A 25,139-nucleotide genomic window follows, 5' to 3' on the forward strand; every position below is an offset into this window, starting at 1 on the left:
AAACAGACTGATAAACCAAAGTCACATGAAAAGCACAGTTTCGATGATCCGCTTAAAAAACCGGACCCGAAACAGAAAATATTATACATACATCCTAAAACTGCACATATTACATCTAAAGTGACTTTACAGAAAAGGACTAATACTGAAGAGGAATATCATATATTCTATTGAAGAAAAATATTGGAACAAATCCTCCTCCACCTTCGCTTCAGGCTCTACCTGTGCCACCTTCACCTGAGCACTCACCACCACAAACACCAGACAATCACAGGGATGGGGAGGATGATAATGATTATCTTCAGTCAGGACCTACAGATGAGTGGGATGACTACAAACACTGACTCGCCCACAGATAATGATTCTAACCTATATCCTTCCAGGCCTTCTCCACCAGATGACCGTGTTGGCTATATTGAATGGATGGATGCATGGCTGCCAATTACCATGGGGTCCAGCTCCATAAAGAACCCCTTGAAGAGGATTTCCTTTTTAAAACATTGACCAGCACACAAAAATCAACGCCTATGTTGCCCATGCTGAAAGTAATGACCAGGCATGTAGACAAGATATTTAAGGATCCTGTTAGGGCACATATCCTTACCCCTAAGGTGGATAAAAAAAATACAAGCCTGCACCCGCCGATCCAGTCTACATAAGAGGACAATTACCCTTAGACTCGTTAGTAGTTTCCAATGCACGCAAAAGAGTAAACTCCCAAACTAGGCAACGCTCCTTGATGCTACATGGAAAAGGGTAGCCTCCCGGGCAGCTAACTTCTGGCGCATATCTAATACACAAGTGTTGCTAGCCACACATGACCCTGCACATTGGGATGAAATGGAACAACTTGTCCAATTTCTACCCCACCTACAGCACAAGACCTGGTACATGAGGGACAATTAATTTCAAACAATTAAATGTGGTGCTCCCTAGATGCTGCTGACACATCTGCCCTAGCGGTGAACAATACTGTCCTTTTAAGACGATACGCCTGGCTACGCATATCGGGGTTCAAATCTGAGGTTCAGACCTCCTTATTGAACTTACGTTTTGATAAAGAACACCTTTTTAAGCCGGTGGTAGATTCTTCACTTGAAGATGAAAAAAGATACTGAAGTGGCTAAATCTATGGGAACCCTTCAGTCTACACAAGGCAGTGGTTCATTTTAGCGCTCTTTCTAATGGGCAGGCTCCAAAAGTACTTCCTCTGAAACTGCATCTACCTATAAGGGCAATAACCAACCCTCAGGTTCCAAAATTTACTTCAGAGGGGGTTATAAATGTAACAACGGCAAAGGTAGAGGTTCAAACACACATACCTCCCCCTCCAATACAAAGCAGTGATGCCCCTAGTTCCCCACGACCACTTAAAACATGTGGGGGAAGACTGTCACAATTCCTACCAAAGTGGCAATCAATAACAGATAAGTGGGTTCCACAGATTATCCATTCTAGTTACTGCCTGGAGTTAATTAACACTCCTTCCAACATTCCCCAAATTCACCAGATCACCTGCACCTCCTCAAACAAGAGGTAGAATCCCAACTATTAAAACAAGCTATAGTGTCTGTACCAATACAACATCAAGGGTCAGGCGTGTATTCCTTTTACCCTAAACTTCCCAAAAAGGACGGCTTTCTCAGACCAATATTCGATCTCGGAGAACTACATTTTTACATAGTCAGACCATTCCCACATGGTAACACTTCAACAGGTACTACATCTTTTGCAAAAGAGCGACTTTCTGTCTACTCTAGACTTAAAGGACGCCTACTTTCAAATTCCAATCCACCTGGCTCACTGCAAAATTCTCAGGTTTGTGGTAGCAGGTCGACATTATCAATTCAAGGTACTCTCATTCGGAGTCACCACTGCCCCCAGACTTTTCACAAAGTGTCTGATGGTAGTAGCTGCGCATCTAAGAAGACTAAGCATTCATGTCATCCCATACCTGGACAATTGGCTCACCAAAGCCAGCCCATGTCAACAATGCTGCAGGCATACTTCCGTAAGCATTCAGTTACTTCACCAGCTGGGATTTACAGTCAATGTGTTAAAATCACATCTTCAGCCTGCCTAAACTCAGAACTACCTAGGAGCCACTTTGGATACTCAAAGGGCTATGGCATTTCCCAACGCAGCCAGAATTCGTAACATGCAGGCATTAATTCTCCAGTTTCAAGCCAGTCCGTCACTTCCAGCTCGAGTTTTTATGCAGCTGTTGGGAATGATGGCGTTTTGCATCATGATTGTTCCCCATGCCAGGCTGCACATGCGTCCACTTCAAGAATTGTTAGCCAGTCAGTGGAACCAGTAACGGTCTATTAAACGATCTAGTGTTGGTAAGAGGTTGTACTCCTCGCTCTCTGTAGTGGTGGAACACCCAGAATTTGTCAAGGATGGCCATTCATAGACCCGGTACCACAGATAGTATTAACCACGAACTCGTCCCTAACTGGCTGGGGAGTTCATCTTCAAAAACACACAGTACAAGGGCTGTGGAGACCCCAGCGAAAGATGCTCCACATCAGTCATTTAGAGCTGATGGCAATCTTTCTAGCTCTCAAAGCCTTTCAAAATCACCTGTCTGGCAAAGCTGTCTTGGTTGGAACCGACAACATGACAGCTATGTATTACATACAGAAACGGGGGGAGGGGCACTCTCTCCAACTGTCACACTTAGCCCAAGACATCTGGAGGTGGGCTATTCACCAAAATATCGGTCTCCTAGTGGAACACCCCAGATTATGGACCTCTTCAGCAGGCAGAGGTATCAAATACACAAATGGGAACTTCGCCCTCAAGTTTTTCACCCATACTTCAAGCTTGGGGAGTCCCTCACATAGATCTGTTTGTAACACCCCAAAATTCCAAAGCTGTGCCTCTAGGTATCCACACCCGTTGTCCAAAAGCAATGCTCTATGGATGAACTGGTCAGGGATATTTGCTTACGCTTTTCCGCCTCTCCCACTCATTCCATCTGTGGTTCGGAAACTCAGACATACATCCCTCAAACTAATACTAGTAGCTCCAACATTGGCCCGTAAACTCTGGTTCACAACCCTGTTGGAACTCCCTGGTACCACATCAAAAATTACATTGAACTCCCAGTCTCCTCACACAGCCATGGAGAAATCACAAGAGCTTGCTACGCAGCCAAATGGAAGCAATTTGTTATCTATCACAATAATCATAACATCAACCCGCTTGATGCTTCCGTACAAAACATTATCTGCTACCTATTACATTTACAGCAGTCATCATTGGCCTATACATTCATCAGACTGCATCTCGCTGCAATTGCAGCCTATCTTCAAAATAGGCATTATTTATTGCTCTTTAGAGTGCCTGTAATCAAAGCATGTATGGAAGGGCTAAAAACAGGTATACCACTAAGACTTCCACTTGCCCCAGTATGGAATCTTAATATAGTCCTCACAAGGCTAAAGGGCCCCACCATTTGAACCCGTGCACAAATGTGAACTACAGTTCCTCACTTGGAAAACTGCTTTCCTCATTGCAAACACTTCATTGAGGAGAGTGGGTGTACTTCAGGCACTTACCATAGAAGAACCTTTTTTCCAGCTACACAAAGATAAAGTGGCTCTTCGTACCAATCCTAAATTCCTACCTAAGATAGTATCTGCATTTCACATAAATCAGTCGGTTGATTTACCCGTTTTCTTCCCTCAACCTAACTCCATTGAAAAACAAGCTCTACATACCTTAGATGTTAGAAGAGCATTGTTGTATTACACTGAAAGAACAAAATCTTTTCGTAAGACCAAACAACTTTGTCGCTTTCGCACCACCTCACAAGGGCAATACTATATCCAAATCGGGTATTGCTAGGTGGATTGTTAAATGTATTCAGATTTGCTGTGCAAAAGCCAGAAGGACTATAACGGTATCCCCTAGAGCACATTCCACTGGTAAGATGGGGGCTACCATGGTTTTCTTAGGGATCACCCCTATTACAGACATCTGCAAAGTTGCAACATGGTCCACACCACACACATTCACAATGCACTATTGTGTAGACGTGTTAGCCAGACAACACGCTAACCTGGGCCAGGCAGTACTTAAAACACTGTTTCAGACCACTCCCATCAAGTACGGGATAGCCACCTCTTAAGGGAGACTGCTGTATAGTCTATGCATACGCATGTGATTTGCAGCTCACATGCCTCAAACTGAAATTGCTACTTACTCAGTAAGCATCTGTTCTTGGCATGTAGAGCTGTAGAATCTCATGCACCCACCCCCCCCGGGTACCTGAAGCAGCTGTAGTTCTTTTTTACTATTCATACATACACATGGACATCTTTATTCTTTACTACTGCTCCATTCTCTCACCCTCTGCGGGAAAACAATCTGAAGATGGAGTTTATGACCATGCTCACTCTCACCGAGATGAGTCCACTACCTTGTGACTAGGAAGACTTCTTCAAAGAAAAACAAAGTGCAAACATCCAGACCCAACACTAGATGGGGCGATCTGTGCATGAGATTCTACAGCTCTACATGCCAAGAAGAGATGCACACTGGGTAAGTAGCATTTTCCTTTCTATTTGAATTGCAAATTAATGGTTGTATGTCTAACTATCCGCTGCAGAAAAATAATCTGACAAAAATATTGTCTCCTAATTATAGTTTACAAAAAATATAATTTGTTTGGGTGTAGATTTTTTTTTACATTAACTTCTGCATGCTATACATTTAATACACAACTTAAGACACAAAGTTTATTGAAAAAAAAGTAGACATTACCACAAAAGAATGCGAAGGATCTAATCAAACCCCCCTGAAATTTACCAATTGTCGTTGCCCATGTTTTAACAGGATTGCTGAACTCTCGCTCTCAGATTCAGTAGGCTGAATGCAGAGTTTGAGTTTAAGCCAGGCCTTGCCCTCCTCACCTCTTTCCCCAGAGCAGAGCCTATGAGACTCAACCTGCGGTCATGGCTAAAAATCTTTGCCTTTGGCCAGTCTAGCTGCCCCATTCTTTCTCTCTGAATAGAGGAAATAAGCACATAGTGTGATAGATCTTTTCGGTAAACACCAGCATACCCTGTTCCTTATCCCACAGATAAATCAACTATCTGAAAGAGACTTCTAGCCGCAGATTCCTTACCTTTGAATTTCCCCAGGTGTCAGACTGGATCCAGAAGATTTTTTATGGGCAATAACCCTGCTGGTAGGTGGCATCTATCAACTTTGTATCCGTCGTTGGCATTGTCTGTGCCGGAAGTGACATTGTGGTACCTATATTGGCACCACCCAGGCACGCTGGCATCAGTTCTTTTCTGTGCACGCCAGCCAGCACTGATCCGCAAGAAGTGGTACCACTGAATTGTTTTCAACGTTTTTTTGACGTTTTTTGAGGTTTTTCCTCCTGGTGTATATCGAGGATGTCATTGCGCAGGACTGGATTCAAGCCCTCCGAAGGCTGCCACTGCCTAATGTGGGGGACTTACCTGCGCCTCATCTGTCTGTGGTGTTTTGACCCAAAGTCATGCTTCGATTGCCATGCTTCGATTGCCGGCCCTGCACCTTAAGGCTTTGATAAAGCGGTCCCTAAAGCTCAAGGCAGCCTGGCATGCGATTCTGCAAGTTGAGGTCCCTGTCGAGGGGGAAGATCCCAGGACCAGTCGCTTAGCCCAAAGTCTAAATCGTCCCATTCAAAGTCTTCGGGACACTCTGGTAAGTCAAGGCACAAGAAAAAAAATGTCAAAGTTATTCAACTTCTCCTCGTCCGTTGGCCGACGTGATGAGTGAGCATCAGCATTCTAGGCCTTCTTCCTCTGAACCTGCACCTCTCTAATTTTCCATGAGCCGGAGCGACCCAAGCCCAACTGAAGAAGTTCTATGAGGCCTTGCGCCTCATATTTGGGAGGCTGACTCTTCGGCGCCTCTTGGCCTCGTGGGGTTAGAGGGTCCCAATCTGGTTCTGCGGCTCGGCTTTCAGTGGGCCCCCAAGGATCCATTCCTAGATCCAGACTGGTGCTGGTCATACAATTTCGACCTTCCCCTGGCTCCAGTCCCTATCCCAATACTGCTGGTGCCCACCAGTGGCATCATTTTCATTGTCATTCCAGACTGTAACCTGGAGCCGGAGGTAGAACTGCCTGACGCCGACTGGAGCCTTACCTCCTAGTTTGGAGCCTGAATCCTATTCTCTCGGGCTAGGCCTCGAAGGAACACTGGCAGGGGTCGCTGGACCTTTTTAGAAGGAGGTAGAATAAAATGTGGGTTGGAGTGAAGCCAGAAGCCTGGATATGTTTGCAGATGCTGATCTGGTTTCTCCCTCTACTGTGGCTACAGAGCGAGGAGCTTCCTATGAAGTGGTGCTGCGGAGGGTGGTGCTGCGGAGGGTGGCAGAGGTCCTCGACCTTCAACTAGCCTCAGTGGCAGTCAAGCCTAATATCTTGGCAGAGGTGCTCAAACAGAGATCCACGTCTGAACCCCTACTCCTGTTCAGAGACACCCTCACTGATGTCCTTTTGAGTACCTAGGCCACACCCAACATAGGGGCTTCTGTGAATAGGATGATTGTCCTTGCACCTGGGGACCCAAACCTCCTCTCGCAACACCCTATGCCTGAGAGTTTGGTGGTCCAAGACTCATCTTCCCAAGGTGCTTTCCCTACCGCTCTCCTGGATCGAGAATCCAAGAGGCTGGACTAATTTGGAAAGATGTTATCTTCCACCAGCCTGGCATTTTGGGTTGTGAACACAGCATGCCTTTTGGGCCGGTATTACCACATTCTGTGGGATACAGTTGTGCAAGTGCAGCCCATAGGAGGCCCGGGCCATACTCTCCTAAGCTGTCATCTATAGGAGAGATGCACCAAAGTTCACAATTTTATATGGACTAGGCAGAGAGGTTTCTACAACATTGACCCTTTGGCACCATGGTTGGCTGAGGACGTCTGGCTTTTCAGGGATGTCTCAGCTTCTCCTTGGACCTGTTATTCGATGACACCTGTCTCTTTAGATACTAGGCGGATTCTGCGCTTCACAGACTCTCTGGCTAGGGACCAGGCCCATGGGCCTCGCTGCAGTCCCCTGTCCTCCCCAATCTTATTTTCTTGGCTACGAAAGGGGCTTCCAGCCACACAATTCCCGCCCAGCCGCTGTGCTGTGCATGCTCACCTGCCACTGCGTGGATGAGGGTGTGGTACCCAAGGCCCTTATGAGTCGGGTACCAGATTGGATCCCCCCCTCAGTCTGCAACAACCTCTAAACCCTACTAGTCTGCCCCTTTACCACCAAGGACACCCAGTGGCTTCAGGATTGGCCATCTGCTTTCCCCACTTGCAGTCCATAACATCAGACAGGTTGGTTTTACAGATTGTCCGAAAGGGCTACTCGCTCTCCTTCGAAACTCCCCCATCCACATGCCACCATCTCACGACTGCAAAAATTATGAAGGACTGAATGCTGATCAATGTCAAATATTCACCCCCAGTACAGAGATCTGGGCCTAAATCCATCATTCTGTTGTTTACCAGGCAATTCTAGCTTGGACCCAGCTATATGTCTTAACCATGCTCTCCATGGAAACAGTCCTGCCTGATCTGCCAAGCCAGGTCCTCCCTGGACTGGAAACAAGCAACCTGGTACCGGTTTTGGGGTAATACTACTCATGCAATCAGTTTAATCTGTCCCTTCTATATGAGCATGTAATGGCTCTCTTGATTACAGGAGCCATAACGAGGGTTCCGGCGCCAGAAGGAGGCTGTGGTTGCTAATGCCGCTACTTTCTGGTTTCCAAAAAAAGACAAAGGCCTTTGTTCTATCCTAGATCTGAAAGCCCTCAATTTCTTCCGCAAGAAGGAGAAATTCAAAATGCTCACATTGGTTCATGTCTTTTCTGCCCTGGACCCAGTAAACTAGATGGTAGCGTTAGACTTGCAAGAAGCCTATTTTCATATTCCTGTTCTGCCTGCCCAGTAGCACTATCTGTGGCTTGCTTTAGGCCAGAGCATTTTCAGTTCACCATGCTCCCCTTTGGCAATACCAGTGCCCCTCTGGTGTTCACCAAGGTGATCGCAATGGTTGCAGCACATCTGCTGAGATCAGGGGTACCAGTCTTTCCCTATCTCAACGACTGGCTGGGCAAGGCCGGCTCACGCAGGGTACGGTTGTCTCCCCTTTCCAGACTACGGAAAACTTTCTGCATTGGCTAAGGTTCACTATCACATACTGAAATCACACCTGACTTGTTCTCAGATACTCTTTCATTGGAGCTGTTCTGGACCTCTCCTCCTCCTGAGAGTCCCCACCAAGAGAAGTACCAACAAGCCTTGGCAGCAGCAACACATGGAAAACAATGAAGGAGCAACGTTGAAACCAGCATGGTCCCAGAGACTCGCCAAGTTCATGAAAGACCGAGCAGGCCCACAGCAAGTGGAGGAGCCCACTGAAACAAGAGAAGACCCTTGAGCAACGCACCAAAGATGAAGACCCACTAAACAGAGGATGCGTTGAGGATATTGGTAGGAAGAGATGTGGGAGCTTCTTGCTGTCCGAAGATCTCTAGAGTGCAGTGCCAGCAAACCTTGGCAACAGCAAGTTGTGGTGTACCAGAGATCGGTCCCAGAGGTTCAGATGAGATACTGACTTCAAAATTGTAGGTAGGACATGTCAGGCCTTGAGGGAGTTAAATAGCCACCACCTGTGTTGCTGAGTCTTTCGATGTCCATGGGACCTCAGGACCAGCCCACAGGTCTGTTTAAGATCCTGGAAGAAGCACAGACGAAGAAGACTTGCCAAACTGCAATACCAGGAGCAGCAGGAGAGTTCCTTGATTCAGTCTCATTTCATGGCGAGGTCCAGCAAAGTCCAAGTGTCCAGATGGTCAGTGACATTGTTTCAATCTTGTCTTGTCCCACGTCGAATCTGAGGGCCCACCCACAGGTAAGCCCTTTTATACCCTAAGAAAGGGGTTAGGATGAGTCTGGGTCCCTCCCAGAGGAGGGGCTGGACAGAGGTGAGGATACTCCCATATCCTTTAACCAGTTTAATGCCAGAGCGGGAGCCAAGGACTCCCTGAACTGGCTCAAACAGGAGTATGTAACAAGGGCACCAAATGTGCCCTTCAGAGCGGTATGGTGGTGCTGGCAAGCACCCCCAGCCCAAGTCCTGACAGTAAGGTGGTCAAACCTCCCTGTAACAGGAAACCTATTGTTCTACCTGCCCCTGCTCGAGCTCAGCTCAGTTCCAGGAGGGCAGAATCAGTCTGTGGTTGGCAGCAGCACTAGCTTGTTGGCAGACCCTGAAATGCTATTACCGGAGGAGCCCCCCCCCCAGTGCGTAGAAACCTACCTCCAACACCAATAATGGTGTTTGGGTATGATTTCAACATGTTTGATGCCACACATGCCCAGGTTCGGCACAACCACTATATAGTTAGCCATCGCGTAATGACACGTAGCCACTATATGCATCGAAATAACTAACCACACTTACAAAGCCCGGAGAATTGACTCTGGGATTTGTAGGTGTGTCCTGCTCATGCAGGGGCCACCATGCGCTTAAAACTCAGCACCCCACCTTGAGGAATGAAAGGCCTGCCTTAGGGGTGACTTGCTTTTTAAGTGTAGTTACCTTGGACACAAGAACACTTATATCTGTTATAAGTGGTGCTAGCACCAGCGTACACAGGCTGCAATGGCAGGCCAGTAGTCAGTTTGAGTAGTCTGGCATGGGTGGCATAATACTTGCTGCAGCCCATGGTAGACAGATGCTGTACCTATGCCCTTGGTGCCTAAGTACCATATACTAGAGACTTACAGGGGTCCACCAGTTGCCATTGTGGAGGTACAGAATTCCTTACCAAGTCCAATTTAGGGAGGAAGCAAAGTGACTGGGGTCCTGACTAGCAGGATCCCAGTCAGACTAGTAAAATACCACACGTACACCAGGCAAAAATTGGGGGTAACCATGCTAGACTGATCCTACCTTCTCACACCCTCCATCAAGGGAAGGCTAGTTCAGTTGTACACGGCCAACACCAGCTCCATGTGCTACTGAAACCATCTGGACGATGTTAGGTTGTAGACCCTTTGTCAAGAGGCCCTGCACCTCTTGACATGGCTGGAACAGCAGTGCGTATCCCTGTTGGTTCAACACCTGGCTGGCTCCATAAATGCCAGAGCAGACCAACTCAGTTGAAGATGCCTACCGAATCAACGGCATCCCCATCCAGAGGTGGCGCAAGGTCTCTTTCAGCAGGTGGGAGATGCTGGGTTAGGTCTGCTCACCTCTCCTGAGAACACACAATGTCAGCAGTGTTGCATACTGGATTTTCCAAGGTGGCTCTCGCTTAGACGCTTTTCGTCTCAAGAAGAGTTCAGGCCTCATGTACGTATTTCCACCCATACCACTCCTGCCTAGAGTTCTCAAGAAGATCAGTAATGACCAGGCCTAAGTTGTCCTTGTGGCCCAGGACTAGGCACAGAGTCTGGTATCCAAAATCACTGAAAGGCCATCGATCCTCTGATCAGCTGCCCCTTCGGGAAGATCTTCTGTTGCGGCAGCAGGGGAGGATTCTTCACTCTAACATGCCCACTTTCTGCCTTCTTCCATGGAGATTGAGCAGCAACACTTAACAGCTCTCGACCTTTCTTTCAAAGTCTGTACCGTCATCTTGGCCGCCAGTTGTCCCTCCGCCAAGACGATAAATGCCTGGCGTTAGAAAAAAATTGATACGGTGTGTAGAAAAAACTATTGATCCTCTTTCTGAAGCCTTACTCTTAATTCTTTCCCTTGCCTAGGAAGGATCTGCCCTGGGGACTCTTAAGGGCTACCTCTACCATTATTGCCTCCTTGCGGTTGCCTTACCGACTCTTTGTTCAAGTTCCCTATTGTACGGAGATTTCTCAAAGGTCTTAACTTCTTCCTCCTTCACCATGGCTCAGTGTGACCTTAATTTAGTTTAGATTTTTTCAATGTGCTCTCCTTTCGAGCCTCTCTAAAATTGTTCCTTCAGGCATCTTACACTGAAACAGCCTTCCTTGTGACGATTACTTCTGCCTGTCGAGAAGGGTGAGCTGCAGACCTTATCTAAGCCACCTTCTCTCTCAATGTATCCTGACAAACTGGTGCTTCGCACTCTGGCCTCTTTTCTACCAAAAAGTGGTCACACCGTTTAATGTAGGCCAATCAATCACCCTGCCTGCTTTTTATGCACCTCCACATCCATCTAAAGAAGACGAGCGACTCCAATGCCTCGATCCAAAAAGAGCTTTGTAGTGTTACCTTGTCCATACAGGAGAGTTCTGAGTGGGCATTCAACTCTTCGCAGGGTATGTCGGTGCTAAGAAAGGTCGGGCGGTGCAGAAGCGAACCATCTCTCGGTTCAAAGTCTGCATCAAAATCCAGGAAGCAACCTCCTGAAGATTAGTGAGCTCCATTCCACCAGAGCTAAAGCTACGAACACTGCACGCAGAGGTCCGGTTCTGGTTATCTGCCACGCACCAACATGAGCTTTAATGCATACATTCACCAAACATTACTTTCTGGACAGCCCAGTCTGTGGGGATGGGCACTTTGCCCGTTCGGTCCTGCAGGACTTTCTAGTTTGAAATGATCTCAGACCCTCCTCGGGATGGTGTAACTTGTGTATCTATTCAAAGGTAAGGAATCTGTGGTTAGAACTCTCTATCGGATGAACTAGTTACTTACCTACTGTAAGGCCTTATCTGGTAGAGACTATATCTAGCTTCAGATTCTTTACTGACCCACCCATCCTTCCCAAATATGCGAACTGATTTCATGGTACAGGGATGACCACTTACAGGCCCTTACATTTGACACACCAGTGGCCAGTGTTCATCGCTCCGCAATTCTGGTGTGGAAAATCACGAAGCGGATGTCCGTGTCCCTACGTGGTGCTTACATAGGTACCGTGACGTCACTTCTGGTGCTGGTGACAGACGCAGAGCTGATCAACGCCACCTACTGGCACACAGGGATACTGCTCACGAATAACCTCCAGATCCAGTCTGGCGTTTGGGGAAATTCAAAGGTAAGGCATCTGCAGCTAGATACAGTCCCTACCAGATTAGGCATTACCAAAGAAAAGTAACTTGTTCTTTAATAATATAATACAGGTTCCACATCTGTTAGCCTATAGTGGAGAACAGCCTGAATCTTATATGAGTGTACTTGAGGTGACTCTAGCTGTGGTAAGTAGTACTACAGCATTAAGTGCTCTTAAAGGCTATCCACCCAATTTACAAAGGCATTTGATAGCCGTAATCGTACAGTTAAGGTTTTAAATGTTTTAATTTGCCCCCTGGGAGCGATCCACAAAAGCATACCTGCAAGGTGTAAATGGTTTCCCTATTAGTGTGTTGTATTGTACAGAATTAAACACTGTTCAACTGATGGGAAGTGGGAGGACCAAGACTGGTTTGTTCTGCTAGTTTGTAAAAACCCACAAATTTGTGTCTGTTCACAAATTACTTCCTAAAACTTTAACCTGAGAAACACTTGTAGTTTTGCTCCAGCTACCAAACTCTATGGAGGTGTATGGGAAAAGGCTACTCAATAATGAAAATGTTTTCCCTGTGGTGAAAAAAGGAAAATCATTCTATTCGAGACATGTGTGCTGTAGAAACACATGCTGTGCCATCTAGTGTTTGGCTCAGATTATTAAAAGTTGTTTTTCTTTGAAGTTGTTTGTCACAAGGTATTATGACTCTTCCTGTTGGTGATACTGTGCATGGGCATTGACTCCACTGTTTGTTTTTTCACACCAGCGTGTTCTGATGTAATATCTTGCGCTCTGGTTCGAGATCCTTGCTGGCTCCCTTATGTTCGTTAATCGATCCTTCAAATCGACTGCATTGTCTTGATTGCGTAGTTATTGCTGCGTTCCGAGCATTTAACATATTTGCATGTTGGGTTCTTAGACTCACTTCCACTGCCTAAGGGCCACGCCCTACAGGGCTTCTTCTACTTTGGCAGTTTTTTGGGAGAATGCGCTGCTGATGAAACACACTCTGTGCTATTTTCGTCTGAAGTGCCATTCCAAATACCCTCACACCGACCAACATTCAGCTTACAATCTATGCCTCTCACCTGATCATCGAGATGATACCTGTGACGCCTGAAAATCTTTTGTTGGAAAAGACATCTCAAGATCGACGTGGCCGTCGCTAGGGAATGATTTTTAGACAAGCAGATGACTCACCAGACATCTTCGGTCCACAGGAGGAAGAAGAGGCATCGGCAGCCCAAGAAGAGTCCTTGTAGATCCAAGATTCAAACTCCTGTTCAGACATGGAACAAGATTCTAGCACTTTCGAGTCAGCTTAGAAACGTCCGACCATGAGTACAACTGTTCCCGATCCAAAAACAAAAAAATCGGTTCCATCTGAAAAACTGGTCATGGTCCACCACTGCAGAAAAGCCATGGCCCGCACCAACATACAGATTCGGATGTGCCGCCCTCTGGCTCAAACTTGAAATCTCAGCCTTTAGCGGGTGCCTCCACTTCCTCAAAGTCCGATTCTGCAACTTACCCAACTTCCATTTCATTTCCAATAGACAAAAGTCACGGTGCTTAAAATCTGACCACATCGGCACTGAACATTATTCTGCTCCAAAATGTTAGAAATTTGAACCGAAAACTTCACCCGAACCAATCTACGAGGTTATGCAGGAACGGCTCGATTCAAGGCAAAAAAATTGCAAATTCAACCCTTAACTAAGATGATTCTTCAGCCGTCAAAACCTCAGTTCTCAGTTCTAGACATTCCTGTGCAACCTCCCTAAAAAAAGAAAAAGTGCATTGCTACTAGCCTTTACACATTCTCATGCCTACATCACCAAACCCACCAACATGACCCCCACTAGCCACTCCACCTCAAGAATCTGAAGCAGGCAACATGCCCCCTCATTCATTCATCCATCATAGATGAGGATGATAACATGCCAGAGGACACATCTTGGGGATGCTTGGAATGTTTATAACATAGAACCACAGGGGGAGATACAGACCCAGACCTTAATGCCACACATTCATCACCACCAGAAGATGCCTCTGCATATAAAGATCTAATTGCCAGAGCTGTAGCTTTTCATAACGTGCCTTTACATAAGGACCATATCAAGCATGACTTCCTTTTCGAAACACTATCCACTGCTCTAAAGGGTCACAGTCACAATATTTACCACTCCTTAAAGGAATGGTACTTCATGCAGATGACATTTTTAAGGACCCTGTGAAGGCACCAATTGTAACACCACAAGTGGACCATAATAAGGATGCACCATCTGATCCTGCATACATTAGGGGACAGTTAACACCGGACTCATTGGTAGGAACTAATGCATGCAAAAAAATAGCAAACTCTCAAACAACTGGGAATGCACCTCCCCCAGAAATTAGTAAAACTAATTGATGTCTCAGGCAAAAGGATAGCAGCACAATCTGCTAATCGGTAGTGTATTGCCAACAGTCAAGCTCTTTCAGCTCTTTACGACAAGGCTTATTGGGATGAAATGAAGATAATCTTCCCAACATCTCCCAGAAGAATAAGGGGTTATGAAATTGTGTAATGAGGGAAAGCTAATCCCCAACAACTCCATAAAATGTGCACTGGACACTGAAGCTAGAGGCATAAACACCAGTTTTCTTATATGTAGACATGTTTGGCACATTGTCTTCGGTTTTAAACTTGAAGTACAAAAGGCAATTCTTAATCTCTTTTTTGACAGGAAGCACCTCTTTTTGATGAAAAAGGGCGCAGATGTTGCCAAATCTTAAATTCCTCCCTCCCCCTAACCACTTTACACCTGTCAGGGGACATCTTCTGAATTTTTAACCAGCATGGAAAAACATCACTACAGATCAGTGGAACATGATCCAACATGGTTATTGCCTGGAGCTCATCACAACTCCTTCAAATATTCCACCTCGCAAACACAACCTATCCATATAGCACCAATCTCTCCTCCAACAGGAGATATCCGCTCTATCACTCGAAGGTGTGTAGATCCAGTCCGTAAACAATATCACGGAACAGGGTGTTCGAGGCATATGAGCTGCAGATTGTACACTTATGCATAGATCGCCATCTGGTGTTAGGCTCAGATGTTTTCGTGTTGTTTTTGTCTTCGAAGAAGTCTTGTAGAGATTGGTGACTCCTTCGGTCGACAGTGCTCATGGGCTTTGGCTCCATTGTTAGATTGTTTTTTTTGTCCGCCACCTGGTTCGGATGTGACTTGCTGCGCTTGGAATCGTTCTTGAACCCCCTTCGACGCGCAGTCACAGTTACAGACGGTATTGTCTTGATCGCGTGCCTTCGGCGCGCACCCTCGACAACTTCCATTACACTTCGACGCCTGTGAACTCAGACACTGGCCGTTGGGCCTACCCGCGCTGATAGAGACGGACATAGATTGAACAGACTTCATTTAAAAAATGTCCACAGTGTGGTGCTAAGTTTCCACACTCTGACCTCCATCCTGTCTGCAATCTGTGCCTCTCTCCGGAACATCGATATGGACAATTGTGAAGCTTGCCTCTCATTTAAATCAAAGAAGACCATCCGGGATCGTCTAGCTCAACGCCGCAACATGCCGCGAGGCACAGGTTCGATTCCGGACAACTTCCATCCATGTCCCGACAACCTTCCGGAGCCAAAGAGATTCTGCACTCCGAAGCAGACGTCTCCGACGCCGAAGATTACATCACCCCGGCTCAAAGGGATTGTGAGTACTGAAACCCCAGCCCCCCACCAAGCCCACACCAATGGCACTAGTAACACCTTCGCCATCCGGGTCAGGTTCACACCGTACTAAAACTTCGAATGCCCCGACACCGGGCCCGGCACCGAAGGATGAACAAAAGCCATCCGGCTCGAGCCAACCATCCCGTACCGAAAAAACACCCTCAGCACCGAAGGCTCTGCCGTCCGAATTGCCGCACCCTTTTCCCTCGGCACTGGCAAAACACTCGGTACCCAAATCTACAAAACATTCTTTGGCACCGAAGCACTCGGATAAATAATCAGCGTCGAAGCAACCTGATAAAGCATCGACACCGAAGCAGCCGGATAAACCACCGGAACTGCCGGATAAGACCTCGGCCCGAAGCAAACAGACAAATCTTCGGTGCTGAAACACACAGAAAAGACTTTGTTACCATCAAAACACTAAGCACTAAAAGCTTCGGAATCGAGAAAGGAGGCTGTACCGGACAATGTCCCAAAACCTCCAAAAACAGCTCCCAAAGACAAATCTTCAACGCCAAAAAAGCCTTTTGAGGCCGAAGAGCTTTTCTTGCCCAATCCAAGACAAACTACTATCGTTATTCACCCAAAGACTGGACACATAGTCACCAAGCCACCTGCACAGAGGAAACAAGAACATTTACCATAAATTACAGTTCCTCCAAAGAAAAGCCTTAAATCTACTAACACTTCACCACCACCTTCACCACCTGTTAACCCTAATTTAATTATCTCGCCACCACACTCTCCAGAATCGGAGGATAGTGACGATTCACAAGGCCATGGGCAATTAGATGAAGACATTATGCCATTAGATCCTGATGAATCACCACAGGAACTAGACCCATGGCATGATTATAGTACTGATCCTGAACTAACAAATGATCCGGATTTCTACCCCTCAAAACCGTCCCCACCGGATGACAATGTGGGGTTTGCACAACTCCTCAGCAGATCAGCTACATACCACAAGGTCAAACTTCATTCAGACCCTATAGGGGACTTTTTATTAGAGACTTTTGCCTAACCACAAAAATCTACTCATGTCTTAGCCGTGCTACACGGCCTTCTTAAACATGTTCCTGAGGTGTTTAAGGACCCAGTTAGAGCTAGGGTTCTTACCCCAGAATTCATAAAAAATACAAGGCAGCTCCCAGTGACCCTATCTACATTAAGGGCCAACTTCCCTTACATTCACTAGTAGTTGCCAATGCACGTAAAAGGGCAAACTCCCAAGGGTCAGGTGACACGCTACCTCCTGACAAAGAATCCAAGTCATTAGATGAGTCAGGTAAACGTATATTGTCTCAAGCTGCTAAGTCATGGAAAATAGCAAACACACAAGCCCTTCTAGCAAGATACGATAGGGCTCACTATGATGAGCTAGAAAAGCTCATTCAACATCTGACCCAAGAATATAAGGACAACGCCGATGACCTCATACAAGAAGGCAAACTTATAACCAATACCTCAGTTAAATGTGTGCTTGATGCTGCAGACACCGCGTTACTTGCAATAAATACTAGTGTTCTGCCTACGGAGAGACGCCTGGCTCAGGGTGTCTGGCTTTAAGCGAGAGGTGCAAAATACGATCCTAAATCAACCATTTGCTCAAGAGCACCTCTTTGGACCTGCAGTTGATGCATCTCTAGAAAAAATTTAGACACAAACAGCAAAGTCTATGGGAGCCTCACAGTCACCATCTGCCAGAGGCTCCTTTCGTCGTTCCTTTTATAGAGCAGGTTCCAAAACCAATACATCAGAACACCCCACATCATCCTATAAAAGTCCCAACCAGGGCTCCTTTTCTAGGGGATACAATAGAGAAGGCTACAGAGATAACAACAATAAGGGTAGAGGCAGAGGTAGTAACACCCGCACCTCCCCTAACAATAAACAGTGGCTTCCCTGCGCTACCCCCCGATCATCCCACTCCTGTCGGGGGATACATCTCACAGTTCCTACCTGTCTGGAACTCCATCACAACAGACAGGTGGGTAAGACAAATTATCCAGTATGGTTATTGCCTGGAACTCACTTCTACAACCCCCAACATTCCTCCAAAACGGCGTCCAATGTCATTAGAACACGTAACACTCCTCAAACAGGAAGTCTTAGCAATGTTGCAAAAATATTCAATAGAGCCAGTTCCTCTAATTCATCAGGGGACAGGAGTCTACTCTCTTTATTTTCTAATCCCAAAAAAGGATGGCTCTCTACGATCAATACTGGACCTCAGACCACTCAACTTGTACATTCAATCAGACCACTTCCACATGGTCACTTTACAACAAGTGCCTCCACTACTACAGCAAGGCGACTTTCTCTCCACTATAGATCTAAAAGACGCCTACTTCCACATTCCAATACATTCGCTCACAGGAAATATCTCAGATTTTTGGTAGATGGTCTACACTACCAGTTCAAGGTGCTCCCATTCGGAGTCATCACAGCACCCAGGGTTTTCACCAAATGCCTCTTGGTAGTTGCAGCTCATCTCAGAAGACAGCAAATTCATGTCTTCCCCTACCTAGACGATTGGCTCATAAAGCAAACTCCCTGCAGTAACTACGTACAACACACTCCAAACAATACAGTTGCTTAACTGTCTGGGATCCACTGAAAATCTAGCCAAATCCCATCTCCAACAGTCTATAATGCAAAAATATCTAGGGACAACAGTGAATACTTCCACAGCCCTAGCATATCCCAATCCCATCAGGATAAATGCTATACAAAACCTAGTTCAAAGTTTTCAGCCACAACACTCACTGTCCGCAAGAGTGTTCATGCAGCTAATAGGTATGATGGCATCTTGCATTTTTCTCGTCCCTCATGCAAGATTGCAAATGCCCCCATTACAAGAAAGTCTAGCACGCTAGTGGAGCCAAGGTCAACTAACAGATCTGGGGTTGGTGGACGACCTCACCCATCACTCTCTGAAGTGGTGGACTAAAGAAAAATCTTTCCAAAGGACGGTCGTTCCTAGAGCCAGTTCCACAGATAGTGCTAACTGATGCATCGCTCAACGGCTGGGGAGCACCTCTTCAAAACCATACCACTCCAGGTTTATGGACCTCTCAACAAAAGCAATTCCACGTCAACTACCTGGAATTGTTGGCAATCTCTCTAGCATTGCAGTCTTTTTGACCGCAACTCCTAGGCAAAGCTGTCCTAATTTGTACAGACGACATGACAGCAATGTATTACCTACAGAAACGGGAGGACACACTCTCTTCAGTTATCCTGTCTAGCACAGAGCATCTGGAGGTGGGCCATTCCAAGGAAGATATACCTCCAAGCAGAACATCTACCAGGAGTACACAATCCAATAGCTGATCTGCTCAGTCGTCAAACACAACAGATCCACGAATGGGAACTTCCTCCATTCTTTCACATGTGGGGATAGCAAGACATAGATTGATTCGCTACACACCAAAACGCAAAATGCCCAAGCTTCGTATCCTGGTATCCACACCCATTGTCCAAAGCCAATGCGCTATGGATGAACTGGTCAGGCAAATTTGCTAACGCTTTTCCACGTCTCCCACTCATTCCATTGCTAGTGAGGAAGCTTCAACAACATTCCCTCACAATGAAACTCATTGCTCCAACATGGGCAAGGCAACCATGGTTCACAACTATGTTGCAGCTGTCAGTAGTACCACATCAAAAGCTGCACCTCTCACCCAAGCTTCTCACTCAGAACCATGGAGAGATAAGACACCCAGATCCCAATCAACTCAACCTTGCGATCTGGCTCCTGAAATCCTAGAGCTTGCCTACCTCCATCTTCCACCAGACTGTATGAACGTTATCAAAGAAGCTAGACGCCCTACAACAATGGCATGCTATGCAGCAAAATGGATTTATTGTTCTCACAACAAAGTTGACTCACTGGATGCTTCCATTCAAAACCTTATCTGTTACCTTTTGCATCTAAAACAATGTAACCTAGCGTACACATCCATAAGATTACATCTAGCTGCCATAGCGGCCTACTTGTAAAACAGGCAACATTTGTCTTAATTTATAGTTCTCGCAATCAAAGCTTTTATGGAAGGACTTAAAAGAATAATTCCTCCAAGAGCTCACCCTCACCACAATGGAATCTCAATATAGTCCTTACCAGACTAATGGGTCCTCCATTTGCACCTTTACACAAATGTGAACTACAGTACCTTACTTGGAAAGTAGCATTTTTAGTCCCCATCACTTCTTTCAGAAGAGTGAGCGAAATACAGGCATTAAGCATACAAGAACTATTTTTACAAATCCATCGTAACAAAATGGTTCTTAGAACAAACACAACATTTTTACCCAAAGTGGTATCTGCCTTTCATTTAAACCAGTCTGTTTAACTACCAGTATTCTTCCCCCAACCAGACCCAGTGGCAGAGAGCTCTACACACCTTGATGTTAAAAGAGCATTACTTTACTACATCAAAAGAACAAAACCCTTTAGGAAAACAATACCGCTTTTCATACCTTTCTCCCCACCTCATAAAGGCAATCCTATATCCAAAGCAGGAATTGCAAGGTGGATTGTAAAATGCATACAAATATGCTACCTTAAAGCCAAACGCATGTTAACCATTCCCCCTAGAACTCATTCTACATGTAAACTTGGGGCATCTATGGCATTCTTAGGGGACATTCCCCTAGATGACACATGCAAAGCAGCAACTTGGGCCACGCCACACACCTTCACAAAACACTATTGTGTAGATTTGCAAGCAAAACAACAAGCTAGTGTGGGCCAGGCTGTATTAAAAACACTTTTTCAAACTGCTGCAACAGATACAGGTTGCCACCGCTAAGGAGGATACTGCTATTTAGTCTATGCATAAGTGTACAATCTGCAGCTCATATGCCTCGAACGGAAAATGCTACTTACCAGTATGCATCTGTTCTTGGCATGTAGAGCTTCCGAGTTGTACACGCCCACCCTCCTCCCCGGATACCTCTATCTGATCCAGTATTATCTTAATTAGATACATCACGCATGGGCACCTTTCTATTTTTCACTTCTCCATCTAACCCTACTGGCAAAACAATCTAACGATGGAGCTGAAGCCCATGCGCACTGTCGACCGAAGGAGGAGTCCCCAATCTCGTGGCTACAAGACTTCTTCGAAGACAAAAACAACATGCAAACATCCGAGCCCAACACCAGATGGCGATCAATGCATAAGTGTACAACTCTGCAGCTCTACATGCCAATAACAGATGCATACTGGTAAGTAGGATTTTCCATATTCATTATATTTCCTCATTCCCGAAAGAGACCCCTCACTTCGACCCATTCTCTACCTCAGGCCACTTAATCATTATATCCTGTCAGAATACTTCCACATGGTCACTGTCCAGTAAGTTATTCTACTATTGAAAAAAGTCAACTTCTTTTCTGCTATAGAGCTAAAGGATGCTTATTGCCACATACCCATACATCCCTCACATTGGAAATGTATACGGTTTGTCTTCCAAGGAAAACTATCAGTTCAAGGATCTTCCTTTTGGAGTCACCACCGCACCACAGATATTCACAAAATGCCTAGCAGTAGTGGCGCCACATTTGTGCAGACAAAACATACGTGTTTCCTTATTTGAACAATTGGCTCATAAAAGCAAACCAATCCCAACTTTGCAAACAGCATACACAACAAACGCTCACCCTATTACATCAACTAGGGTTTACCATCAGTATGCAAAAATTGCATCTTCAACCAGCCATATGGAGGAGCTATACTCCAATCTCACTTGGGACTAGCATACCCAAATGCAGACCAGATACAAAACATGTTGTCACTAATCCATTACTTTCAACTGTGGAACCAGATCACAGTCCAAATAATCATGCCAGTTTTAGGCATGATAGCCTCCTGCATATCAATAGTTCCATATACCGGATTACATATGAGACCGCTGCAAGAATGTTTTTCATGTCGAACATTCACCGGGTCAAATACGCGATCTAGTGTTGGTAGACAGTAGTACACATCACTCTCTGCAGTCTTGGATCCACAATAGCTATCCAAAGGGTGGCCATCTGGAGACCCATTTCCCCAAGCCTTTCTCACAGCAGATCCTTCCCTGACAGGTTGGGAGCTCATCTGCAGAATCTTACAATTCACGGAGTGTCGGACTCCAAACCCAGGAATCTCAATATCAATTACCTAGAACTTAAAGCTTTTCACCTATCATTAAAAGCGTTACTACAACTCCTACTTAACAAATTTGTCCCAATCAGAACAGACAATATGACAACAATGTATTATCTACACAAACAAGAGACGCGCACTCTGCAATAATCCAGCTTAACCCAACTCAGCAGGCGCTTAGCGATACATCACAGCATTCATATATTCTGGCAGAACATGATCCAAGGGCTAGCAATCAAGTTGCTGACCTGCTCAGCAGGACGCAGCAATAAGTCTACGATTGGGAACTTCGCCCCAAAGTTCTCCCACCGTACTTTCAAAAAGGAGGGTTTCCATAAATCTGTTTGCAACTCCAGAGAATGCAAAATTCCCAAACTTCGCATTCAGGCTCCCACACCCCGTATCCAAGGGCAATGCTCTATGGATGAACTGGTCAGGGATGTTTGCCTATGCTTTTTCACCTCTCCTGCTACTTCCATTAGTTTTCAGAAAGCTCAGGCAGACCTCCCTCATCATAGTTCTCATAGCTCCGACATGGGCTCCTCAAACCATGGTTTTCCACACTACTGGAACTCCTCCTAGTCCCACAAAAGAATCTTCCCCTCAACCCGGACCTTCTCATTCAAAACCATGGCAGAATAAGACCTCCCAATCCCACAGAGATGAACCTTGCAATTAGGCTCCTGAAGTCATAGAATTTTGTTGCTTAAACTTATCACATTAATCTATGGATATTCTTAAACAAGCTCGTAGGCCTAAAACCAGACAGTGGTATGCTGCCAAATGCAAACAATTTGTTCTATACAGTCATCATCAAAAGGTTAACCATTACATGCACAAATACAAACAATTATGTCGTATTTATTGCATCTTCAATCTTCAGGTTTAGTCTATACTTCAATACGCTTACACCTAGCTGCCATTGCAGCCTACTTACAAAATAGGCCACATTTATCTCTGTTCAGAATACCTGTTATTGAGGCATTTAAGGAAGGACTTGAGTCATTCCACCTAGGATTACACCTGCACCAGCATGGAATCTTAATAGTATACTAACAATTCTCATGGTGCCTCCATTTGAGCCACTACATTCCTGCCAAATCCAATATTTATCTTGGAAAGTCACTTTTCTAGTAGCGGTCACTTCACTTGGATGTGTTCGTGAGCTCCAGACCTTAAGCTTAGAAGAACCAGCTATATAAGGAAAAAATAGTTCTTAGAACAGATACAAAGTTTCTCCCTAAAGTAGTTTCACCTCTTCACATTAATCAATCAAAATAATTATGTCTTCTTTCCACAACCAGACTCTTTTCCAGAAAGACCTTTACATACATTAGATGTGAAACAAGCTTTCATTTACTACATTGACAGACTAAAACCTTTTAGAAAGACGAAGATATTATGTATTGCTTTTTCACCTCCTCACACTGTAAATGTGATGAGTGGAATTTCAAGATGGATAGTGAAATGTATGCAAACTTGTAATGCCAAAGCTAAAAAGGCTGTTTTTTTGCCTGCTACCCCTATAGCTCACTCAACTCACAAAGTAGGGCTTCTATGGCATTTTTAGGCAATAATACCCTTGCTAAGCAATCTTAAAAATTGAGTTGATTCCCATGCGCAGTATCACGAACAGGAAGAGTCGCACAACCTTGTGACTGGAACTACTTCTCAGAAGAAAAACATGTAATCATCCGAGCCCAACGCTAAATGGCGAGCTTATGCACATCATGTGAATCTGCAGCACTACGTGCCAAGAAAGATAACTTCTTGTCTGTCTTCATCTTCTATTGCAAAAATGTGGGTGGAAGGGTCTCCCTATCTAATGTAACTCTTTTCCCCTTTTATTCCATCTTTAGATGCTCACAGACTGCATCACGTAAGCGCCTTGGCCTGGTTGGATGAGCACACGCTGACGTCTGTCTCTCACGATGCATGTGTCAAACAGTGGACCATCACTTTCAAATGAGTAGCAGTTTTTTCTTTGATGGACCACTCTTGAGGGACTGGAATTACTGCAGAAGGACATAGCATTTCTTCATATTGTTTCTTTATTGGCCTCCTGGGTCTTGTATCGCAGCCACATGTATTTGACAGGGTGGTGTTCATATCTGTAATAAATGTACCTTTTTAAAGCTTTAGCCAGTAACAGTTTGCACATAAAAAAAGCACTTAACAAAAGTCTGGAACGTGAAACACGTTTGTGCTCAACATTCCAGAGGCAACAGCCTGCTAAAGTTTAAAAGAGTCAAAACGTATCAGTCCCTATTTTCCATCAAACCACATTTATGGTTGTACAGCATGAGAGAAGTACTTCTCATTGTCTAATTGCAGAACATTTCTGTACTACGTCATAGTAAAATATATTGTTTAGTGGCCCATGAAAGTGTGCAGCGACTGTATATTGGTTTGCTTGTGCGTGTACTGCACACAGCTGTTGCCTCCGATTAGCCCTCGAGAAAACCTAAAGGGTACATAATGAACTGTTTGTGTTCCAATCATGTTTTGTGGTTCCTTTTCAGGAGCGTCTTCTGTAAATGAAACTCTGACGTGCTAAACCATGATATTTGATATCAGAAAGTATGACCGTGGCATTTGCCTTATGTTTGTAATCTTGTCCTGGTACTGTATGATCAACGGAATGTTTTGACTATCGTCGCAACTCTGAATACATTGGTGATTGAGTGAAAAGAGTTATTTCAGAAAGAATTACATATTGAATATATGGATATAAAACTGTCATGGAAGTTTAAATAAATTGAAACAGTAAATTATATAATATTGTTTCGGAATTATATATTTTTTATGTATTTGGTTCATCGCTGTATCATGTGAAATATTCTCCAGGCATTCGTGAAAGGGTTTGCGTTGGGTGTTTTCTTTTTAAATGTGGAGTTAAGAAATCGCTGCCACATGCTCACTTCATTTCCAAGCAGAGTGGGGACTTGGTTACACAATCGCATAACACAAAATTTCTTTTACAAATTGTATTTTTCGGTTTATCATTTTGATAGATTTAATTGAAGCACACAATGATTGCGTATCGTAGAATTAATTGGTTTGTGAAATGGAAGGAAGGTGGTGTCCTGTCGATATGGAATTCTCTGCAATTATCCATACTAATATAATAAAGAGAGAGACCAAACCTTTGAGGCGGGTAATATCAGGAACCACAGCACCAATCACAACACCCAATACAGCGTTGGAAAGGGCAGGTGCAGCAGAAG

The 25,139-nt window shown here is 45.1% G+C and overlaps 1 protein-coding gene across 1 annotated transcript in view; it reads left to right on the forward strand.

Annotated features, from left to right (window-relative positions):
* The window catches only part of WDR1 (WD repeat domain 1), a 277,783-nt gene extending 253,095 nt beyond the window's left edge, over window positions 1-24,688 (forward strand). The window contains exon 15 of the mRNA XM_086964091.1: window positions 23,772-24,688. Coding sequence (XP_086820217.1) covers window positions 23,772-23,881 — 110 coding nt within the window. The 3' untranslated portion in view covers window positions 23,882-24,688. The remainder of the gene's footprint in view (window positions 1-23,771) is intronic.
* Window positions 24,689-25,139: the final 451 nt, after the last annotated feature.

This window comes from Lissotriton vulgaris, chromosome 3_2, assembly GCF_964263255.1.
Source record: "Lissotriton vulgaris chromosome 3_2, aLisVul1.2, whole genome shotgun sequence".
In the NCBI taxonomy this organism is placed as follows: domain Eukaryota; kingdom Metazoa; phylum Chordata; class Amphibia; order Caudata; family Salamandridae; genus Lissotriton; species Lissotriton vulgaris.